Source organism: Bombina bombina, chromosome 2 (assembly GCF_027579735.1).
Source record: "Bombina bombina isolate aBomBom1 chromosome 2, aBomBom1.pri, whole genome shotgun sequence".
Classification (NCBI taxonomy): domain Eukaryota; kingdom Metazoa; phylum Chordata; class Amphibia; order Anura; family Bombinatoridae; genus Bombina; species Bombina bombina.
In genome coordinates, this window is record NC_069500.1 from 268,754,632 (window position 1) to 268,779,385 (window position 24,754).

Consider the following 24,754-nt stretch of genomic DNA (forward strand, 5'->3'; position numbering starts at 1 on the left):
TATTTATGTCTAGTCTCCCAAATGGAACACATTTAGCATTATATGGCGTTTTACAGGTTACAATGTGGTATAGCTACATTTTTCTTATGGAAATACTTTGCTTGTGCATGATTATTGATTTTATTTTAATCAGGTTTGGATATTTGATGGTGCTGGAGGACAGGGTCGTTTGCTAAGGTTTCGAAAGGGCCACAGTGCTCCTCCAACCTTTATTAGACATCACGGGCTGGATGGGCAACATATTCTCAGTGCAGGTAAAAATGATCAAAGTCAAAGGCTATAGGTAATCCTTCATGTGTGTATTTCAGTAAATATGTACTTTTTAAATACTGTTCTCAAAACAGCTTCCTTTTTAAAATGGAACTCTTTATTCCTGATAGAATACTTATTATACAGGGACATGAAACCCAATATTTTATTTCATGATTTAGAGCATACAGTTTTAAACAACTGTCTCATTGTCTTCTTTAATTTGCTTTGTTCTTATGGTTTCCTCTGTTGAAAAGCATACCTAGGTAGGCTCAGGAGCTGAAAGCTAACTGCTGATTGGTGGTGCTTACACACACCTCTTGTGATTGGCTTACCAGTGTGTTCAGCTAGCCCCCAGTTGTGCATTGCTAGTCCTTTAAAAATATTAATATTCTCTTTGACAAGTGGTTGCAAGTCTACAGCCTTTAGACAAACCTACTTAGATGTGAACTTATATCTGTAAAAGTTTGAAAAGGAGCGGAGTCATTTCCCTATATTAACCCCTTAACGACGCATGTCGTACAGGGTACGTCTTACACAAGCTGGTCTTTAAAGACGTCGTTAAGGGTTTCAAGCGACTGGAAGCGATCCTTATCGCTTCCAGCCGCTTTCAAGGTATTGCAGTGATGCCTCAATATTGAGGCATCACTGCAATACCTTTTTAGGCACACCGATGCAGAGAGAGCCACTCTGTGGCCCTCTCTGCATCGGCCAGTGATGGTGCCTGATCGTTGGTGGGTGGGAGCCATTGCAGGGAGGTGGGTTGGTGGCCCATCACTCTGGAACTTCCTTCCGCCTTTTTATTATGCCGGGTGCGCGCGGGAGCGCGCGCTAGAGGTGAGGGGCGGGTTCGCGATCGCGATCTAACACAATTGTTATGTGAAATTTTTTTGGCTGGAAGAGGGTGGAGGGGTGATCAAGTAGTGATCTGGGGGTGATCTGGGAGGGGGAGGGTGTAGGGTATGGAGGGGGGCAGCTACACTACAGAAAATGTTAGGTTTAAAAAAAAAGTTATTTTGCAAAGTGGGTACTGGCAGACAGCTGCCAGTACCCAAAATGGTTGCTAATAGTTAGTGGAGGGAGGGTTAGAGAGCTCTTTGGGGGGGATCAGGCAGGTTGGGGGCTAAGGGTGGGATCCTACACAGCAGAATATGATTATTTTTTTAAATAATAAAAAAAACAAATTAAAACTTTTATTTTAGTACTGGCAGACTTTCTGCCAGTACTTAAGATGGCGGGGAAAATTGTGGGGTGGGGGAGGGAAGAGAGCTGTTTGGGAGGGATCAGGGGGTGGGATGTGTCAGGTGGGAGGCTGATTTCTACACTAAAGCTAAAATTAACCCTTCAAGCTCCCTACAAGCTACCTAATTAACCCTGTCACTGCTGGGCATAATACAAGTTTGGTGCGCAGCGGCATTTAGCGGCCTTCTAATTACCAAAAAGCAATGCCAAAGCCATATATGTCTGCTATTTCTGAGCAATGGGGATCCCAGAGACGCATTTACAACCATTTGTGCCATAATTGCACAAGCTGTTTGTAAATAATTCCAGTGAGAAACCCAAAGTTAGTGAAAAAGTGAACATTTTTTTTTTATTTGATCGCATTCGGCGGTGAAATGGTGGCATGAAATATATCAAAATTGGCCTAGATCAATACTTTGGGTTGTCTACTACACTAGACACATCAGATCCCCAGCGCTCACCACTTCCACGTCTTCTCCGGCAGCGTGTTTTCAGCGAGTGCACACGTCATCAGCCTGCTTCCAAGTGAGGGTGTCGTAAGACAGCGTCGTCGTTAGGACGCCAAACAACGTACAGACAGGAATTCAGTAAGTCTATCGCAACTCCTCCCCAGGAAAAGCACAGTGACTTGTAGTAAAAGTAGAAAAGTCTTTATTGGTAGTAGAGCGTAGATAAAAACAGGGATGTGAGATACAACTCACAAATTCAAAATTGGTTGTTGTATCTCACATCCCTGTTTTTATCTACGCTCTACTACCAATAAAGACTTTTCTACTTTTACTACAAGAGTCACTGTGCTTTTCCTGGGGAGGAGTTGCGATAGACTTACTGAATTCCTGTCTACTACACTACCCTAAAGCTAAAATTAACCCTACAAGCTCCATACAAGCTTACCTAATTAACCCCTTCACTGCTGGGCCTAATACAAATGTGGTGCGCAGCGGCATTTAGCGGCCTAATTACCAAAAAGCAACGCCAAAGCCATATATGTCTGCTATTTCTAAACAAAGGGGATCCCAGAGAAGCATTTACAACCATTTGTGCCATAATTGCACAAGTTGTTTGTAAACAATTTCAGTGAGAAACCTGATATTTGTGAAAAAGTTTGTGAAAAAGTGAACAATTTTATTTGATCGCATTTGGCGGTAAAATGGTGGCATGAAATAGACCAAAATGGGCCTAGATCAATACTTTGGGATGTCTACTAAAAAAAAAATATACATGTCAAGGGATATTCAGGGATTCCAGACAGATATCAGTGTTCCAATATAACTATCGCTTATTTTGAAAAAAAATGGTTTGGAAATAGCAAAGTGCTATTTGTACTTATTGCCCTATAACTTACAAAAAAAGCAAAGAACATGTAAACATTGGGTATTTCTAAACTCAGGACAAAATTTAGAAACTATTTAGCATGAGTGTTTTTTGGTGGTTGTAGGTGCAACAGATTTTGGGGGTCAAAGTTAGAAAACGTGTGTTTTTTTCCATTTTTTAATCATATTTTATAATTTTTTTTATGGTAAATTGTAAAATATGATGAAAATAATGGTATCTTTAGAAAGTGCATTTAATGGCGAGATAAACGGTATATAATATGTGTGGGTACAGTAAATGAGTAAGAGGGAAATTGCAGCTAAACACGAACACCGCAGAAATGTAAAAATAGCCTTGGTCCTTAAGGGAAAGAAATTGAAAAATGGCCTTGTCCTTAAGGAGATAAAGAAATCGTATATAAAAATTTCCAATTATAAATTCATGCATGATTTTTCATAGCGAACATGCCAATTTCCCCTTAGCTTCCATTCTTGTGTAGTTTCACCATGTAAATTGAGCTCGCATTTTCCAGCTGCATTAAGAGAAATGTAAGTGCGGAATGTACAGCTGATCTTTTCTCCAACATTGGTGTGTCCGGTCCACGGCGTCATCCTTACTTGTGGGAATATCTCTTCCCCAACAGGAAATGGCAAAGAGTCCCAGCAAAGCTGGCCATATAGTCCCTCCTAGGCTCCGCCCACCCCAGTCATTCTCTTTGCCGTTGCACAGGCAACATCTCCACGGAGATGGTTAAGAGTTTTTGGTGTTTAAATGTAGTTTTTTTATTCTTCTATCAAGTGTTTGTTATTTTAAAATAGTGCTGGTATGTACTATTTACTCTGAAACAGAAAAGGATGAAGATTTCTGTTTGTGAGAGGAAGATGATTTTAGCAGACAGTTACTAAAATCGATTGCTGTTTCCACATAGGACTGTTGAGATGAAGTAACTTCAGTTGGGGGAAACAGCAGACTTTTCTGCTTAAGGTATGACTAGGCATATTTCTAACAAGACTGTGTAATGCTGGAAGGCTGTCATTTCCCCTCATGGGGACCGGTAAGCCATTTTCTTAGTCTCAAACAGAATAAAGGGCTTAATATGGGCTATAAAACTGGTAGACACTTTTATGGGCTAAATCGATTGCTTTATTTGGACATTTTATACATGTTTATGCTGATAATTCACATTTATAAACTTGGGGAATGTTTTTTAACGGCAGGCACTATGTTAGACACCTTTTCCAGTCAGGGAGGACCTTCCCAGTTGTAGGCTGAGCCTCATTTTCGCGCCATTACTGCGCAGTTGTTTTTGAGAGCAAGACATGCAGATGCATGTGTGAGGATCTGAAAGTAGCTGGAAAAGTTTCTAGAAGGCGTCATTTGGTATCGTATTCCCCTCTGGGCTTGGTTGTGTCACAGCAAAGGCTGTAGCTGGGACTGTATAGGGGTTAAATTTGTAAACGGCTCCGGTTCCGTTATTTTAAGGGTTAAAGCTCTGAAAATTGGCGTGCAATACTCTTAATGCTTTAAGACACTGTGGTGAAATTTTGGTAATTTTTGAACAATTCCTTCATACTTTTTCACATATTCAGTAATAAAGTGTTTCTGTTTAAAATTTAAAGAGACAGTAACGGTTTTGTTTTAAAACGGTTTTTGTGCTTTATTGACAAGTTTAAGCCTGTTTAACATGTCTGTGCCTTCGGATAAGCTATGTTCTATATGTATGAAAGCCAATGTGTCTCCCCATTTAAATTTGTGTGATAATTGTGCCATAGCGTCCTAACAAAGTAAGGACAGTACTGCCACAGATAATGAAATTGCCCAAGATGATTCCTCAGATGAGGGGAGTAGACATGATACTACATCATCTCCTACTTTGTCTACACCAGTTTTGCCCACGCAGGAGGCCCCTAGTACATCTTGCGCGCCAATGCTTATTACCATGCAACAATTGACGGCTGTAATGGATAACTCCATAGCAAATTTATTATTCAAAATGCCTGCATATCAGAGAAAGCGCGATTGCTCGGTTTTAAACACTCAAGAGCAGGAGGGCGCTGATGATAATTGTTCTGTCATACCCTCACACCAATCTGAAGTGGCCATGAGGGAGGTTTTGTCAGATGGGGAAATTTCAGATTCAGGAAAAATTTCTCAACAAGCTGAACCTGATGTTGTGACATTTAAATTAGAACATCTCCGCACACTGCTTAAGGAGGTGTTATCTACTCTGGATGATTGTGACAACTTGGTCATTCCAGAGAAATTATGCAAGATGGACAAGTTCCTAGAGGTTCCGGTGCACCCCGACGCTTTTCCTATACCCAAGCGGGTGGCGGACATAGTGAATAAGGAGTGGGAGAAGCCCGGCATACCTTTTGTTCCCCCCCTATATTTAAGAAATTATTTCCTATGGTCGACCCCAGAAAGGACTTATGGCAGACAGTCCCTAAGGTCGAGGGGGCAGTTTCTACTCTAAACAAGCGCACTACTATTCCTATCGAGGATAGCTGTGCTTTCAAAGATCCTATGGATAAAAAATTGGAAGGTTTGCTTAAAAAGATTTTTGTACAGCAAGGTTATCTTCTACAACCCATTTCGTGCATTGTTCCTGTCACTACAGCAGCGTGGTTCTGGTTCGAGGAACTAGAAAAGTCTCTCAGTAGAGAGACTCCATATGAGGAGGTTATGGACAGAGTTCACGCACTTAAGTTGGCTAACTCTTTTATTTTAGATGCCGCTTTGCAATTAGCTAGATTAGCGGCGAAAAATTCAGGGTTTGCAATTGTGGCGCGCAGAGCGCTTTGGCTAAAGTCTTGGTCAGCGGATGTATCATCCAAGACAAAATTGCTTAACATCCCTTTCAAAGGTAAAACTCTATTTGGACCAGAATTGAAAGAGATTATCTCAGACATCACTGGGGGAAAGGGCCACGCCCTTCCACAAGATAGGCCTTTCAAGGCCAAGAATAAGTCTAATTTTCGTTCCTTTCGCAATTTCAGGAACGGACCGGCCTCTAATTCTGCATCCTCTAAGCAAGAGGGTAATGCCTCACAGCCCAAACCAGCCTGGAAACCTATGCAAGGCTGGAACAAGGGTAAGCAGGCCAAGAAGCCTGCTGCTGCTAACAAAACAGCATGAAGGAGTAGCCCCCGATCCGGGACCGGATCTAGTAGGGGGCAGACTCTCTCTCTTTGCTCAGGCAAGAGATGTTCAGGATCCCTGGGCACTAGAAATAGTTTCTCAGGGTTATCTTCTGGAATTCAGGGAACTACCCCCAAGGGGAAGGTTCCACATGTCTCACTTATCCTTAAACCAAATAAAGAGACAGGCGTTCTTACATTGTGTAGAAGACCTGTTAAAGATGGGAGTGATACACCCAGTTCCAATAAAGGAACAAGGAATGGGATTTTATTCAAATCTGTTCGTAGTTCCCAAAAAAGAGGGAACCTTCAGACCAATTTTGGATTTGAAGATCCTAAACAAATTTCTCAGGGTACCATCGTTCAAGATGGAAACCATTGGAACGATTCTACCCACTATCCAGGAAGGTCAATTTATGACTACCGTGGATCTAAAGGATGCGTACCTACATATTCCTATCCACAAAGAACATCATCAGTTCCTAAGGTTTGCCTTTCTGGACAAACATTACCAGTTTGTGGCCCTCCCATTCGGGTTAGCCACTGCTCCAAGGATTTTCACAAAGGTACTCGGGTCCCTTCTAGCGGTTCTAAGACCGAGGGGCATTGCAGTAGTACCATACTTGGACGACATTCTAATACAAGCGTCGTCCCTGTCAAAAGCAAAGGCTCATACAGACATCGTTCTGGCCTTTCTCAGATCACACGGATGGAAGGTGAACATAGAAAAAAGCTCTGTCTCCGTCAACAAGAGTTCCCTTCTTGGGAACAATAATAGATTCCTTAGAAATGAGGATTTTTCTGACAGAGGTCAGAAAGTCAAAACTTCTAAGCACTTGTCAAGTTCTTCATTCTGTTCTGTAGGTCAGGAGACCAGAGATTCACTCCGTTGGTGGCTGACCCTGGACGATCTATCCCAGGGAATGAGCTTCCGCAGACCAGAGTGGGTCATTGTCACTACCGACGCCAGTCTAGTGGGCTGGGGCGCGGTCTGGGAATCCCTGAAAACTCGGGGACTATGGTCTCGGGAAGAGTCTCTTCTCCCGATAAACATTCTGGAACTAAGAGCGATCTTCAATGCTCTCAGGGCTTGGCCTCAGCTAGCAAAGGCCAGATTCATAAGATTCCAATCAGACAACATGACGACCGTTGCGTATATCAATCATCAGGGGGGAACAAGGAGTTCCCTGGCGATGAAAGAAGTGACCAAAATAATACAATGGGCGGAGGATCACTCCTGCCACCTATCTGCGATCCACATCCCAGGTGTGGAAAACTGGGAAGCGGATTATCTGAGTCGTCAGACATTCCATCCGGGGGAGTGGGAACTCCACCCGGAGATTTTTGCCCAACTAACTCAATTATGGGGCATTCCAGACATGGATCTGATGGCGTCTCGTCAGAACTGCAAGGTTCCTTGCTACGGGTCCAGATCCAGGGATCCCAAGGCGACTCTAGTAGATGCACTAGTAGCACCTTGGACCTTCAACCTAGCTTATGTATTTCCACCGTTTCCTCTCATTCCCAGGCTGGTAGCCAGGATCAAACAGGAGAGGGCCTCGGTGATCTTGATAGCTCCTGCGTGGCCACGCAGAACTTGGTATGCAGACCTGGTGATTATGTCATCGGTTCCACCATGGAAGCTACCTTTTTGAGACAGGACCTTCTTGTTCAGGGTCCATTCGAACATCCAAATCTGGTCTCCCTCCAGCTGACGGCTTGGAGATTGAACGCTTGATTCTATCAAAGCGTGGGTTTTCAGATTCTGTGATAGATACTCTGGTTCAGGCCAGAAAACCGGTAACTAGAAAGATTTACCATAAAATATGGAAAAGATATATCTGTTGGTGTGAATCCAAAGGATTCCCATGGAATAAGATAAAAATTCCTAAGATTCTCTCCTTTCTACAAGAAGGTTTGGAGAAAGGATTATCTGCAAGTTCTCTAAAAGGACAGATCTCTGCTTTATCTGTCTTACTACGCAAAAGACTGGCAGCTGTGCCAGATGTTCAAGCATTTGTTCAGGCTCTGGTTAGGATCAAGCCTGTTTACAGACCTTTGACTCCTCCCTGGAGTCTAAATCTAGTTCTTTCAGTTCTTCAAGGGGTTCCGTTTGAACCTTTACATTCCATAGATATTAAGTTACTATCTTGGAAAGTTTTGTTTTTGGTTGCTATTTCTTCTGCTAGAAGAGTTTCAGAGTTATCTGCTTTGCAGTGTTCTCCGCCTTATCTGGTGTTCCATGCAGATAAGGTGGTTTTGCGTACTAAGCCTGGTTTTCTTCCAAAGGTTGTTTCTAACAAGAATATTAACCAGGAGATAGTTGTACCTTCTTTGTGTCCGAATCCAGTTTCAAAGAAGGAACGTTTGTTACACAATTTGGACGTAGTCCGTGCTCTAAAATTCTATTTAGAGGCTACAAAGGATTTCAGACAAACATCTTTGTTTGTTGTTTATTCTGGTAAAAGGAGAGGTCAAAAAGCGACTTCTACCTCTCTTTCCTTTTGGCTTAAAAGCATCATCCGATTGGCTTACGAGACTGCCGGACGGCAGCCTCCTGAAAGAATCACAGCTCACTCCACTAGGGCTGTGGCTTCCACATGGGCCTTCAAGAACGAGGCTTCTGTTGACCAGATATGTAAGGCAGCGACTTGGTCTTCACTGCACACTTTTGCCAAATTTTACAAATTTGATACTTTTGCTTCTTCGGAGGCTATTTTTGGGAGAAAGGTTTTGCAAGCCGTGGTGCCTTCCGTTTGGGTAACCCGATTTGCTCCCTCCCTTCATCCGTGTCCTAAAGCTTTGGTATTGGTTCCCACAAGTGAGGATGACGCCGTGGACCGGACACACCAATGTTGGAGAAAACAGAATTTATGCTTACCTGATAAATTACTTTCTCCAACGGTGTGTCCGGTCCACGGCCCGCCCTGGTTTTTTAATCAGGTCTGATGAATTATTTTCACCACGGTACTATATGGTTTCTCCTATATTTTTCCTCCTGTCCGTCGGTCGAATGACTGGGGTGGGCGGAGCCTAGGAGGGACTATATGGCCAGCTTTGCTGGGACTCTTTGCCATTTCCTGTTGGGGAAGAGATTTTCCCACAAGTAAGGATGACGCCGTGGACCGGACACACCGTTGTAGAAAGTAATTTATCAGGTAAGCATAAATTCTGGTTTTTTTCTTATTATCTTCTTTGCTTATGACGTCTTATTGTTGTTTTGTTTTAATCTGAAGATAAACCGTTTTTTATTTCAGACTTCACTCATAACTGATACCTATACACGTTATTCTCTAAAATTAGTGTGGTTAGATGCATTCCGGTCCCTGTATGTAAATGAGAAAAGTACTTTTCTTTTGTAAAATAATGGTGGTCCATAGAGCTTCATAACGTGGGATATAATTCCCACCATTAATAGGAGGAGGCCTAGAACCCACACAAGAGCTTAAATTATGTCCCATCTCTCCTTGGCCTTCAGGAGAAGGGTTAGAATACAGGTGTTAAAGCTACTATATCATTCACAAAGAGGACAGAAGAGGTTACCTGCAAGCTGAATAATACAGGGACATATGAATACTCTGTTATGTGCGTAGTATCTCATTATGGAATTTCAGCCTTAACTACCTTCAGCCCCTCCCCCCCCTGTGGGATAACGGTATTTCCTCAGGTATTTCCTCTGCTTTACACGTACAAGCACAGGTGGAGGGGTAAAACTTCAGTTAAGCCTCTTACCACAGCACAGGCTATTAGAAATTACTCTTACAGAGGTACAGCATAGCCAGGGCACTTAGCCTGCTCTCCCACTGACACACTTTTTGCCTAAAACAGCAATGAACTGCCCTACATCACTCGGGGGCACTCTTAGATTTCTGATACTCTTTTTTGGCTCTTTTGCAAACCTAAGACCCCTTTTTTTTTCCATACATTTTTATTGAGGTTTTTATAAGTGACAGTACAACATGAATTTGTATATGGTCTCTCGCAATGACACTAATTACATAGGTGATCAGCAAAGACATAAGGTAAGAATAACAGATTCGTCCACATTTCAGACTGAGCATATACAATTGAAATGAAACCTCGTTTTTTATATTGTAAAAACCTCCCATTTGAACTATAGGGCACTCTTGGACCCATGTGGACAACTTAAGTTACTGGAGGTAACCTAAAATGATACAACGCCACTCCTCGGCATGGTAAAGTCACATACAGCTGAATCATAGTCTCTAACATACCACAACCTACATCTGAAAAATAATGTGACATAGAAGTAAAATGAATACAAAAGTAACTTCCTAGTTAACACTCCTAGTTAGGGTTCTCTACAATTACATTGCATCTCCTGTTCCTGACCCTGAATTTCACAATGCTTTCAGATTTAAAGTGGAACATATCCGCACCTTGTTACTGGAGGTAATGAGAACTTTGGGTATTTCTGAGGAAAAACCTGCTGAAAACAAGCCTGTAAATCAGTTAAATGTTTTCAAAGCTCCCCTTAATATTAGAGGTATTTCAGGTTCCAGATTTGTTTTTTGACTCTAGCCAAAGAATGGATAAAACCTGGTATTCAGTTTGCTCCTTCTAGGCTTAAGAGAATGTACCCGGTTCCAAAGCAAAATGAGGCATTATGGGAAACAATGCCAATCAGATTAGTATACGTTATACCCTGTGAGCTTGTGCACATGCTCAGTAGGATCTTGTTCTCCAGAAAGTGTGAATAATAATGGATGTTAATTGAAAAGCGTTTTAAAACTGCATGCTCTATCTGAATCATAAAGGTTTATTTTGACTTGTGTCCCATTAATTTGATGATTTACCTCTAAAATGTCTAGCCTGTTAATTGCACAGCTTAGGTTTGGCTGTAACCTCAAGCCACTAATAGCTTGTTAAATTAAATGTATGTTAATACATTGTTTTCTGTACATAGGTCAAGATGGAACACTTCATTCATTTTCTACTGTTCACGACAGATACAGTAAAAGTCTAGGGCATGGTAAGTCAATAAGACCTAGAGAAGTTTTCTATAAGAGTGATATACACACACTTGTATGATATACAACGGTATGGGTGGGATGTGTGTGATGGTGAGCGATATGGGAGCAGTTCAAAACAGAAATAACTAACTACACACGCCAACAAAAAAATGTCAATTCTTTAATTGCGGTTCAGGAAAGTACCGTATTGTTCCGAGTATAGGCAGCACTTTTTTCCCCTAATGCAAGTCTTTAAATTAGGGGTGCGGCCTATACTTGGGATTTTGCCCAAAAACAGTATACAAATACCGGCATACTGTAAGTAGGTTAGGCGGAAGCGGAAGCACAGTGTTTGTTGCAGGGAGGGAAGCGGAAGCACAGTGTTTGTTGCAGGGAGGGTTTCCTGGAGACTCCACTGGCTGCCGCCGACATGCTAAAACACCGCCAACTTAAACTCAGGAGCAGTGAGTTTAACATGGAGAGCGCAGCCGGACAGGAGAGACACAAAGCCAGCACACCACTGCTGCCCAGGATGTCAGGAGCACAGTATGGGAGTGGAAGGGTTTAAGATTGCACGTTATCTGTGACACAGCGTCTGAGATAACAGGTGCCACCTTATGTGTATGTGGTGAGGAGAGGATTATAATTGATGAAGGATGCTAAGAGGTACCGGTAGATACAGTAATAGAGTAGTGGGCACTGTGTGAGGGAAGGAAGCTGATTGGATTAAGAGGAGGCAGTCTATGAGGGGACTGTGTGTGTGAGGGGGAGGGTAAGGAGACTTATCTGTCAGGGAGTGAGGCTAAGAGTTAAAAATGTTATTTCTTCTGTTATGTGTGATCAGTCCACGGGTCATCATTACTTCTGGGATATAACTCCTCCCCAACAGGAAATGCAAGAGGATTCACCCAGCAGAGCTGCATATAGCTCCTCCCCTCTACGTCAGTCCCAGTCATTCTCTTGCACCCAACGACTAGATAGGATGTGTGAGAGGACTATGGTGATTATACTTAGTTTTTATGACTTCAATCAAAAGTTTGTTATTTTAAAATAGCACCGGAGCGTGTTATTACTTCTCTGGCAGAGTTTGAGGAAGAATCTGACAGAGATTTTTTACTATGATTTTAACCGGAGTCGTTAAGATCATATTGCTGTTCTCGACCATCTGAGGGAGGTAAAGGCTTCAGATCAGGGGACAGCGGGCAGATGAATCTGCATTGAGGTATGTGGCAGTTTTTATTTTCTGAATGGAATTGATGAGAAAAGCCTGCCATACCGTTAAAATGACATGTATGTATACACTTCAGTATTCTGGGGATGGTATTTCACCGGAACTACTGTGTTAAAGGTCACTAATCCTTTTTAATAACTATTCTCATGTTAAACGTTTTTGCTGGAATGTAGAATCGTTTACATTGCTGAGGTACTGTGTGAATAAATGTTTGGGCATTATTTTCCACTTGGCAGTTTTTTGCTTTAATTGTGACAGTTTCGTTTCTCTTCACTGCTGTGTGGGAGAGGGAGGGGCCGTTTTTGGCGCTCTTTGCTACGCATCAAAAAATTCCAGTCAGCTACTTTTATATTTCCTGCATGATCCGGTTCATCTCTGACAGATCTCAGGGGTCTTCAAACTTCTTTGAAGGGAGGTAAATTCTCTCAGCAGAGCTGTGAGAATTCTTATAGTGACTGTGTATAAAAAACGTTGTTTTGTTTTCTTATGTACAAATTTAATTAGTGTTGTTTTTTTTTTTTTTTTTTACTAATGGGAACAAACCTTTGCTAAAAGTTGTGTTGTTTTAAAATTTGATGCAATAACTGTTTTTCAGTTCATTATTTCAACTGTCATTTAATCGTTAGTACCTCTTTGAGGCACAGTACGTTTTTTGCTAAAAAAGATTATAACCAAGTTGTAAGTTTTTTGCTAGTGTGTTAAACATGTCTGACTCAGAGGAAGATATCTGTGTCATTTGTTCCAATGCCAAGGTGGAGCCCAATAGAAATTTATGTACTAACTGTATTGATGCTACTTTAAATAAAAGTCAATCTGTACAATGTGAAAAAATTTCACCAAACAGCGAGGGGAGAGTTATGCCGACTAACTCGCCTCACGCGACAGTACCTGCATCTCCCGCCCGGGAGGTGCGTGATATTTTGGCGCCTAGTACATCTGGGCGGCCATTACAGATAACATTACAAGATATGGCTACTGTTATGACTGAAGTTTTGTCTAAATTACCTGAACTAAGAGGCAAGCGTGATCACTCTGGGGTGAGAACAGAGTGCGCTGACAATGCTAGGGCCATGTCTGATACTGCGTCACAGCTTGCAGAGCATGAGGACGGAGAGCTTCATTCTGTGGGTGACGGTTCTGATCCAAACAGATTGGACTCAGATATTTCAAATTTTAAATTTAAATTGGAGAACCTCCGTGTACTACTAGGGGAGGTCTTAGCAGCTCTCAACGATTGTAACACTATTGCAATACCAGAGAAACTGTGTAGGTTGGATAAATACTTTGCGGTACCGGCGAGTACTGACGTTTTTCCTATACCTAAGAGACTAACTGAAATTGTTACTAAGGAGTGGGATAGACCCGGTGTGCCGTTCTCACCCCCTCCAATATTTAGAAAGATGTTTCCAATAGACGCCACCACTCGGGACTTATGGCAAACGGTCCCCAAGGTGGAGGGAGCAGTTTCTACTTTAGCTAAGCGTACCACTATCCCGGTGGAGGATAGCTGTGCTTTCTCAGATCCAATGGATAAAAAATTAGAGGGTTACCTTAAGAAAATGTTTGTTCAACAAGGTTTTATATTACAACCCCTTGCATGTATCGCGCCGATTACGGCTGCGGCAGCTTTTTGGATTGAGTCGCTTGAAGAGAACCTTAGTTCCTCTACGCTAGACGACATTACGGACAGGCTTAGAGTCCTTAAACTAGCTAATTCTTTCATTTCGGAGGCCGTAGTACATTTAACCAAACTTACGGCTAAGAACTCAGGATTCGCCATACAGGCACGCAGGGCACTGTGGCTAAAATCATGGTCAGCTGATGTTACTTCTAAGTCCAAATTACTTAATATACCTTTCAAGGGGCAGTCCTTATTCGGGCCCGGTTTGAAAGAAATTATCGCTGACATTACGGGAGGTAAGGGCCACGCCCTACCTCAAGACAAGGCCAAAGCTAAGGCTAGACAGTCTAATTTTCGTCCCTTTCGGAATTTCAAAACAGGAGCAGCATCAACCTCCACTGCACCAAAACAGGAAGGAGCTGTTGCTCGTTACAGGCAAGGCTGGAAGCCTAACCAGTCCTGGAACAAAAGCAAGCAGGCCAGAAAACCTGCTGCTGCCCCAAAGACAGCATGAACCGAGAGCCCCCGATCCGGGACCGGATCTAGTAGGGGGCAGACTCTCTCTCTTCGCCCAGGCCTGGGCAAGAGATGTTCAGGATCCCTGGGCACTAGAGATCATATCTCAGGGATACCTTCTAGACTTCAAATTTTCTCCCCCAAGAGGGAGATTTCATCTGTCAAGGTTGTCAACAAACCAGATAAAGAAAGAAGCGTTTCTACGCTGCGTACAAGATCTGTTAACAATGGGAGTGATCCATCCGGTTCCGTGGTCGGAACAAGGACAAGGGTTCTACTCAAACCTGTTTGTGGTTCCCAAAAAAGAGGGAACTTTCAGGCCAATCTTAGATTTAAAGACTCTAAACAAATTCCTAAGAGTTCCATCGTTCAAAATGGAAACTATTCGGACAATCTTACCCATGATCCAAAAGGGTCAGTACATGACCACAGTGGATTTAAAGGATGCTTACCTTCACATACCGATTCACAAAGATCATTACCGGTATCTAAGGTTTGCCTTTTTAGACAGGCATTACCAGTTTGTAGCTCTTCCATTCGGATTGGCTACGGCTCCAAGAATCTTCACAAAGGTTCTGGGTGCCCTTCTGGCGGTACTAAGACCGCGAGGAATTTCGGTAGCTCCGTACCTAGACGACATTCTAATACAAGCTTCAAGCTTTCAAACTGCCAAGTCTCATACAGAGTTAGTTCTGGCATTTCTAAGGTCGCATGGATGGAAAGTGAACGAAAAGAAGAGTTCTCTCTTTCCTCTCACAAGAGTTCCATTCTTGGGGACTCTTATAGATTCTGTAGAAATGAAGATTTACCTGACAGAAGACAGGTTAACGAAACTTCAAAATGCATGCCGCGTCCTTCATTCCATTCAACACCCGTCAGTAGCTCAATGCATGGAGGTGATCGGCTTAATGGTAGCGGCAATGGACATAGTACCTTTTGCACGCCTACACCTCAGACCGCTGCAATTATGCATGCTAAGTCAGTGGAATGGGGATTACTCAGATTTGTCCCCTACTCTGAATCTGAATCAAGAGACCAGAAATTCTCTTCTATGGTGGCTTCATCGGCCACACCTGTCCAGGGGGATGCCATTCAGCAGGCCAGACTGGACAATTGTAACAACAGACGCCAGCCTACTAGGTTGGGGCGCTGTCTGGAATTCTCTGAAGGCTCAGGGACTATGGAATCAGGAGGAGAGCCTCCTTCCAATAAACATTCTGGAATTGAGAGCAGTTCTCAATGCCCTTCTGGCTTGGCCCCAGTTAATAACTCGGGGGTTCATCAGGTTTCAGTCGGACAACATCACGACTGTAGCTTACATCAACCATCAGGGAGGGACAAGAAGCTCCCTAGCAATGATGGAAGTATCAAAGATAATTCGCTGGGCAGAGTCTCACTCTTGCCACCTGTCAGCAATCCACATCCCGGGAGTGGAGAACTGGGAGGCGGATTTCTTGAGTCGCCAGACTCTTCATCCGGGGGAGTGGGAACTTCATCCGGAGGTCTTTGCCCAAATACTTCGACGTTGGGGCAAACCAGAGATAGATCTCATGGCGTCTCGCCAGAACGCCAAACTTCCTCGCTACGGGTCCAGATCCAGGGATCCGGGAGCAGTTCTGATAGATGCTTTGACAGCACCTTGGAACTTCAGGATGGCTTATGTGTTTCCACCCTTCCCGCTGCTTCCTCGATTGATTGCCAAAATCAAACAGGAGAGAGCATCAGTAATTCTAATAGCACCTGCTTGGCCACGCAGGACTTGGTATGCAGATCTAGTGGACATGTCATCCTGTCCGCCTTGGTCTCTACCTCTAAGACAGGACCTTCTGATACAGGGTCCATTCAAACATCAAAATCTAACTTCTCTGAAGCTGACTGCTTGGAAATTGAACGCTTGATTTTATCAAAACGTGGTTTTTCCGAGTCGGTTATTGATACCCTGATTCAGGCTAGGAAGCCTGTTACCAGAAGGATTTACCATAAAATATGGCGGAAATACCTATACTGGTGCGAATCCAAAGGTTACTCCTGGAGTAAGGTTAGGATCGCTAGGATATTGTCTTTTCTACAAGAAGGTTTAGAAAAGGGTTTATCAGCTAGTTCATTAAAGGGACAGATTTCAGCTCTGTCCATCTTGTTACACAGACGTCTGTCAGAAAATCCAGACGTCCGGTCCTTTTGTCAGGCTTTAGCTAGGATCAAGCCTGTGTTTAAAGCTGTTGCTCCACCATGGAGTTTAAACTTAGTTCTTAACGTTTTACAGGGTGTTCCGTTTGAACCCCTTCATTCCATTGATATAAAAATGTTATCTTGGAAAGTTCTGTTTTTAATGGCTATTTCCTCGGCTCGAAGAGTCTCTGAGTTATCAGCCTTACATTGTGATTCCCCTTATCTGATTTTTCACTCAGACAAGGTAGTTCTGCGTACTAAACCTGGGTTCTTACCTAAGGTAGTCACTAACAGGAACATCAATCAAGAGATTGTTGTCCCATCCTTGTGTCCAAATCCTTCTTCAAAGAAGGAACGTCTTTTACACAATCTGGACGTAGTTCGTGCCCTCAAGTTCTACTTGCAGGCAACTAAAGATTTTCGCCAAACTTCTTCCTTGTTTGTCGTTTACTCTGGACAGAGGAGAGGTCAAAAAGCTTCTGCTACCTCTCTCTCTTTTTGGCTTCGTAGCATAATACGTTTAGCCTATGAGACTGCTGGACAGCAGCCTCCTGAAAGAATTACAGCTCACTCCACTAGAGCTGTGGCTTCCACTTGGGCCTTTAAGAATGAGGCCTCTGTTGAACAGATTTGCAAGGCTGCAACTTGGTCTTCGCTTCATACTTTTTCCAAATTTTACAAATTTGACACTTTTGCTTCTTCGGAGGCTATTTTTGGGAGAAAGGTTCTTCAGGCAGTGGTTCCTTCTGTATAATGAGCCTGCCTATCCCTCCCGTCATCCGTGTACTTTTGCTTTGGTATTGGTATCCCAGAAGTAATGATGACCCGTGGACTGATCACACATAACAGAAGAAAACATAATTTATGCTTACCTGATAAATTCCTTTCTTCTGTTGTGTGATCAGTCCACGGCCCGCCCTGTTTTTAAGGCAGGTAAATATCTTTTAAATTATACTCCAGTCACCACTTCACCCTTGGTTACTCCTTTCTCGTTGTTTCTTGGTCGAATGACTGGGACTGACGTAGAGGGGAGGAGCTATATGCAGCTCTGCTGGGTGAATCCTCTTGCATTTCCTGTTGGGGAGGAGTTATATCCCAGAAGTAATGATGACCCGTGGACTGATCACACAACAGAAGAAAGGAATTTATCAGGTAAGCATAAATTATGTTTTCTTTAAAATGGCACCAAACTTTAAGGGTGCGGCTTATAATAAGGAGCGGCCTATACTCAGGACAATACGGTAATTTAGATTCTTCTTAAAATATAAGTGAAAAATAAAATATGAAGTAATATTAACATTCTGCTGTATAAATGACTTACGTTTCTGCATTCCTATGTTTAATAAAGCTTTATAAAATAGTCCTCCAAAGTAGTGTAATTTTAATATTTTTTTTATACCATTGAATCAAATGGTTCCGTATTTGATAAAACTGACTTTTTTTTTAAAATATATACATATTTAGTTGTAACTTGAAATCCTGCATGATCCAGATTTGTGACTCTATTGTCTAGGAATATATGAGAGAAACACTTATTTACTCTCAGATATGATGAATAGCTGACCAGCAGACAAAATTAATGGTAGTGTGTTCTATTATGAGAGGAGCTGGACCCAGAGGTACATCAAATTTTCAGATCTCCTTCTGATGCTATCCAATTCCGCTCCAGGAGGTCTGTGTCTCAAGAGGCACTAAAGAAAATTCACAATAGTGTAGTATGCCAGTGAAAGGATAGCCCACAAAGGACAATACTCACAAAATATGTAGATGGTATTTGGCCAGTTTAGTACAGATTGAAATAAACAATTCTTCAAGGTAAAATCTTTGCATTTATTTGCTCAACGCGTTTCAACAGTGTTTCACCGTCTTTCTCAAGAGCTTCAAAGTTTGCAGAAAATCATAACTAGTAAGAATAGTGGACCAGGACAGGAATGTAGCTGTTTGGGTATAGTCCCTGTGTGATTTCAGAAATTTTAGCAGGAGGTAGCATTTCAGATCATGAAACGTGTGGGCAATGAATAACCTATATTACTGGTTTAGTTTATTCCACTGTTTTTTAAACCTGTCCTTGGGCCTCCCCAACAGGCCAGGTTTTCTGGATCACCTTGGATGAGAGCAGATAAAATAACCAAGTTTACTAATTAGTTGATTATTTCACCTGATCTCCAGTTCAGATATCTTCAAAATGTGCCCTGTTAGAGAGGCCTGAGGACAGTTTTGAAAACCAGTGGTTTAACCCCCTTCGCTAACGGGAATTTCAGAGATAAACTTATACAAAATACTAGAGACGTTTTAGCATTTTTGCTTTCACTCAGTTTAAACAGAAATAGAGCCTTGTTTTTTGATTACCTATCCAAAACTATATATTTTAAGTAGACAACCCAAGCTATTCATCTAGGCCCATTTTGGTATATTTCATGCCACCGTTTCACCGCCAAATGCGTTCATATTTAAAAAAAAAAAAAAAAAATGAAGTTAATGAACTTTTCACAAACTTTGGCTCTCACTGAAATTGTTTTTAAATACCACTTGTGCAATTATGACACAATTGTAAAAGCTTCTGTGTGACATTGGGGCTTTGCCATTGCTTATTGGTAATAAAAAGGCTGCTAATTGCAGCTGCGCACCATACTTCTGAAATTCCCTCAGTGAAGGGGTTAATTTGTTAGCTGTTAATGGGAAAAGTATTGTAATGTAGGTATTACCCTCCTACCTACCTGATCCTTCCCAAACTGCTCACTCCCCCCCCCCCCCCCCCAGTATGCATTTTAGGGCTTTTTATTATTATTGTTATTATTGTTGTTATTCTGCAGTGTAGTGACCCCTCTCACTAATGGTGGGCATCTTTAGTAATGGCAGCTATCTGCCAGTACCCAATTTATAGTGGGTTTTTTTCTTCTTTTTTTTTTCTATAGTGTAGTAGTCACCCCTCGTTTCCCATGATTGTTCTTTTTGGGGCCCCATCCCAATCTTCTTTTTTTTTTTTTTTTTTTTTTTTCTCTCTCTTTCCAATGACATGGAGAGTCCACAAATCCATTTAATTACTAGTGGGAATTCAACTCCTGGCCACCATGGGGGAAGCAAAGAACACCCAAGCAGAGCTGTTAACCATCACTCCCACTTCCCATAACTCCCAGTCATTCTTTGCTTCGTACATTGTAGGGGGTGTTTGAAGTTGGTGTCTGAAGAAAATCATCTTTTAATCCTTTAATGGGTACTTTCTCCTTCAAGCAAGGATTAGGGCCACGCTGTGTCCATATCAATCTCTTTCGTGAGAGTAATAGTGGGTTTTAGCAGTTGGAAGACAGCGAGGTAATCCTTGCTTACCTTCTAGCACTTATGCTACTCCCATATAGAAAACCAGGATTGGTTACACAGTTTTTCTTGTATAGTCAGGTCCCTGTCAGCGATCTGATGAGGCTCACAAATCTGGAGCTGTTGTGACCCTGGAGGGTAAGTCCTTTTTTTATTTGTCTCTCAAGGAACAGGACTGGGATTATCATGGACCTTGTGGGACCTGCTTCCCTTAGAAGGGGTATGTATGTTTTATTTTTATGTATATATCCTCTGTTAGGATATATTGCGGCTGAGCAGTTATTTGGCTGTATGCCAGGGGCAGTTTTTTTTTTTTTTTGCTGCTTCCATGGGCGGCCATTTAGGCAGTTAGACCAGGCTTTATGGTGTGTGAGGACCGGGTGTCATGTAGATGCTGTTATCCACACACTTTACCCCTGCGAGATCAGTGTCTCAGGTTTTGTGTACTTTTGATTTTTTGGTGCGCTTTTAGGGATGAAGCGCTTGTTTGTACTGCACAGACTTATGCTATATCTCTGAGATACGATCACGACTCTAGCCTTGCATTTTAATCTGCTTCTTCCCAGACTGCATATCTAGCTTCCGTTTTTGTTGGGAAACCGCGACAGTCTATTTTCAGTCCATTATGTCTGACTGGGGTTCCATGTTGCAAGTGCCTGGAAGTGATCTTCAGCACTCATTTGGACTCTAGGATTAGGGCAAGTGAGGTATAGCTGACATAAAGTACTTTTTAGTATCAATAGGTCTTAGGAGTGAGCAGTGTTAATGGTTTCATTGCAAGCGCTCTTAATATTCTTAAACAAAGTGCCATTTTGTCTGATCCGTGGCGGTTCATTTCCCGTCGCGGTCTTTTTCTTCATTTTCAAGTATGTTCCTTATTTGCATAACAGGGAAGATTGTACCTAGTCCCTTAGACTCCAGGCGCCTATCTATCCTAAGGGGGTGAATCCTTCACCGCCGTGTGAGTTGTGAGCGATTGTCACAGTGAAGAGATCAGTGTATGAGCCGTGACCTATCTAACTCAGCTCCTGGTTAGAAGGAAATTTGTTTGTTTTCCCTTAATTAATTGTGGAGAGTTTGTGTAATGGAGTCTTTATTTAAAGAATGACTCCTTATCCAGAGGCACTGTTTTTCTGGTGAGCCTTTTTTTGAGCCGGTTCTTACGTCTTCAGCTTGCGTATCTTAAAGTTCTTAGTTTTGATATTTTGCCACTTTAGTTTACTTTACCTTTTTTACTAGGATCGCTTATGTCAGTTTATTTAGCGATCGTTTTGAAGCTCTGTCCCCATAATCTACAATGTTACGGCACATTTGGAAATTTTATGTTTCTGGTGCACTTTGTCTGATACCTTTTGCGAGTCTGTTTTCAGCAACAGTATGTCTGTGCTTTTTGATCTTGCTTCCAGATCTGAGTTCTTTATTTACATTCCTTGGATTGTATGTTTTAATTTTTTCATCAAAAAAATTGATAGTCGCTGAGATTTTCAGATTTCTTGTGTGGATTCACAAGTTTTTATGGTCTCTCAGTTCTCTCAATTGTCTCAGCCTTCCTTGATGGCTGTTGCCATCTAGTGGCTGTTTTTGAAATTTCATTTTGTGGCTTCAGTTTTATGCAGAAGCTGTGTGGCTTATGCATCTGTCTTCTGACACTACAGTGTCAGTTTTAACCTTGAGGGTAAGGGATTTTTTTATATTTCATGTATCCCTTTATGTATTATGCTGAGTTTTGTTCTATATTTCTTCTCCCATTTTTAGTGTCTCTGCAGTCAGAGATGACTTGGGACATATAGTATTCTAATAAGCCTAATTTAGTAACTCTGTGTTGCTTCCTTTTATTGCACAAGGTGTCGGCTTATTTCTTCTATAAGGTACGACGAGTCCACGGATTCATCCTTTACTTGTGGGATATTATTCTCCTGCTAACAGGAAGTGGCAAAGAGCACCACAGCAGAGCTGTCTATATAGCTCCTCCCTTAGCTCCCCAGTCATTCTCTTTGCCTACTCTGGTTGCGCAGGATCTGGTGAAGAAGTCTCTTCCTCCTCGGAGGTTTTCTTTGAGGATCCAACTCCGAAAAGAGCCAAACGACATGAGTGGCCACCACCTTCAGCATTTTGGATGCTAACAAAGCATATTCCCATGCCTATTTTTAGGGGTACTTGAGGACTGGAATTAAGATGGACAGGTCTATCTGCATCAAGAAATAGTTTTGTCTTTTTTTGTTTTGTTTTTTTGGTTTCTTGTCCCTTTTTAGTCAAAATATTTTTAATACTAAGCAGCATAAGTAGTAAATAATGCTTTGAAAAGTAAATTGCACACTTCCAACATTAATTCAAATTTATGGTGTTAGTAAATGACTAGAAAAAAGCCTTTAAACTTTGCAAGCTAATTGTGTATATTACAGCATTATAATATTTTTTTTTTTTTTTTTTTTTTATAGGATCAATAAATAAAGCAAAATCCAAAAAAAAGGGACTCCGTTGCTTGTCCTTCAGACTTACTCCTATCGTCTCATTTGCATCTGGTATGTAATACACTTAATTTTTCATGCCATAATATTTCTGAACTTTCTCACACACGTTAGTGTTGATTATTAAATGATATCGGTTTTATTTATTAATAAGCACAGCAGTGGTTTGAAATGGCTCATTACTAAAGGGTATAAATTAATTAAATGCTCTTTAGGTGCAGCAAGCAAATTAAAGTATCAGAAATGTGTTTATAGACTTTAGACATCTCAGATGTGCGGGTTTAACTGTATTCACTAACTACCTCTTTAGTTTCACTAATTCTTGTTGTATTCTAAGATTTCATCATATGTTAGAAATGCTTACTAATGAGCTTTTATTTATTTTTAATCAGAGACATCTCGTCAAAGTGATTGGGATGGCATTATTGCCTGTCATCAAAGATCTGTTAACTGTACAACCTGGAACTATGTGAAATGCACAATGGGAGCACACAAGCTAAAGCCATCAGACATCAAGAATAGCAAATCATTTGGCATTCATGCAACAGTATGTATCCAATACTTATATTACCACATTGTCGCCAACATTTATTATTTTTATGGTCTGTGCAATATTTTATTTTATATCTTTTTGCATTTTGAAACAGTCTGCATTTATTCAGAATGTTAAGTGTTTGCAATGTGCATATTATTAGTTGATTCCTTTATTAGAAAATCTCAGCGGTGTATTCCAATGATTTTTAGTACATCTCAGGGCAGGGCCGGCCCTAGCCATTGCGGGGCCCAAGGAGGGATGACAAAATGGGGCCCCTTTCTCTCCGTCCCCAACCCCGCCCCACAACTTTTATAATGAAAAAAAAAAAAAATCATTTAAGGTAATGCACAACATTTTATGTATAAAAAAACACATAAATCCACTAATGTGGAACACTACAACGTATATATTGCAATATACCATTTGTACTATTGGAACAACTGTTTATGTATATAATGAATAATTATGCTGACAATTAGGAACAATTGAGTTGAACTGGGCCTTATTTTTATGTGTTTTCTTATGATAACAAGAACATTAGAGACGCCAGGACCGGCCCTAGCAAGTGCAGGTCCCTAGGCAGATTGAGAGCCCGGGGCCTCTACCCAGAACAAAAAATACTTAAAAGAAATGGGGCAATGCACTGTACCACACAAACACACAGATATAATACACAGAGAGATATTTATATACACATACATCCACCCACAGACATATTCACAGGAACACAGGTGTACACAGCCCACACACACACAGAGCCCACACACACACACACCCACACACACAGAGCCCACACACACAGAGCCCACACACACAGAGCCCACACACACAGAGCACACACACACAGAGCCCACACACACAGAGCCCTCACACACACACACACAGAGCCCTCACACACACACACACACAGAGCCCACACACACACACAGAGCCCACACACACACAGAGCCCACACCCACACAGAGCCCACGCACACACACACACACACACACACAGGAGCCCCCCCCCCAAACACACACACACAGAGCCCACACAGAGCCCACACACACACACACAGAGCGCACACACACACACACACAGAGCCCACACACACACACACACACAGAGCCCACACACACACACACACACACAGAGCCCACACACACACACACACACACACACACAGAGCCCACACACACACACACACACACACACACACACAGAGCCCACACACACACACACACACACACACACACAGAGCCCACACACACACACAGAGCCCACACACACACACACACAGAGCCCACACACACACACACAGAGCCCACACACACACACACAGAGCCCACACACACACACAGAGCCCACACACACACACAGAGCCCACACACACACACACACACACAGAGCCCACACACACAGAGCCCACACACACAGAGCCCACACACACAGAGCCCACACACACAGAGCCCACACACACAGAGCCCACACACACACACACAGAGCCCACACACACACACACAGAGCCCACACACACACACACAGAGCCCACACACACACACACACAGAGCCCACACACACACACACAGAGCCCACACACACAGAGCCCACACACACAGAGCCCACACACACACACGCCCACACACACACAGCGCCCACACACACACACACACACAGCGCCCACACACACACACACACAGCGCCCACACACACACACACAGCGCCCACACACACACACACACAGCGCCCACACACACACACACACACAGCGCCCACACACACACACACACAGCGCCCACACACACACACACAGCGCCCACACACACACACGCACACACACACACAGAGAGCACACACACAGCGCCCACACACACACACAGAGCACACACACAGCGCCCGCACACACACAGAGAGCACACACACAGAGCACACACACAGCGCCCGCACACGCGCGCAACACAGCGCCCACACACACACACACAGAGAGCACACACACAGCGCC

The 24,754-nt window shown here is 42.5% G+C and overlaps 1 protein-coding gene across 1 annotated transcript in view; it reads left to right on the forward strand.

The window, feature by feature from the left end:
- Positions 1-24,754, forward strand: part of WDR36 (WD repeat domain 36) — a 410,170-nt gene that overhangs the window by 56,655 nt on the left and 328,761 nt on the right. The window contains exons 9-12 of the mRNA XM_053699732.1: positions 134-254; positions 10,873-10,938; positions 22,209-22,292; positions 22,631-22,785. Coding sequence (XP_053555707.1) covers positions 134-254; positions 10,873-10,938; positions 22,209-22,292; positions 22,631-22,785 — 426 coding nt within the window. The remainder of the gene's footprint in view (positions 1-133; positions 255-10,872; positions 10,939-22,208; positions 22,293-22,630; positions 22,786-24,754) is intronic.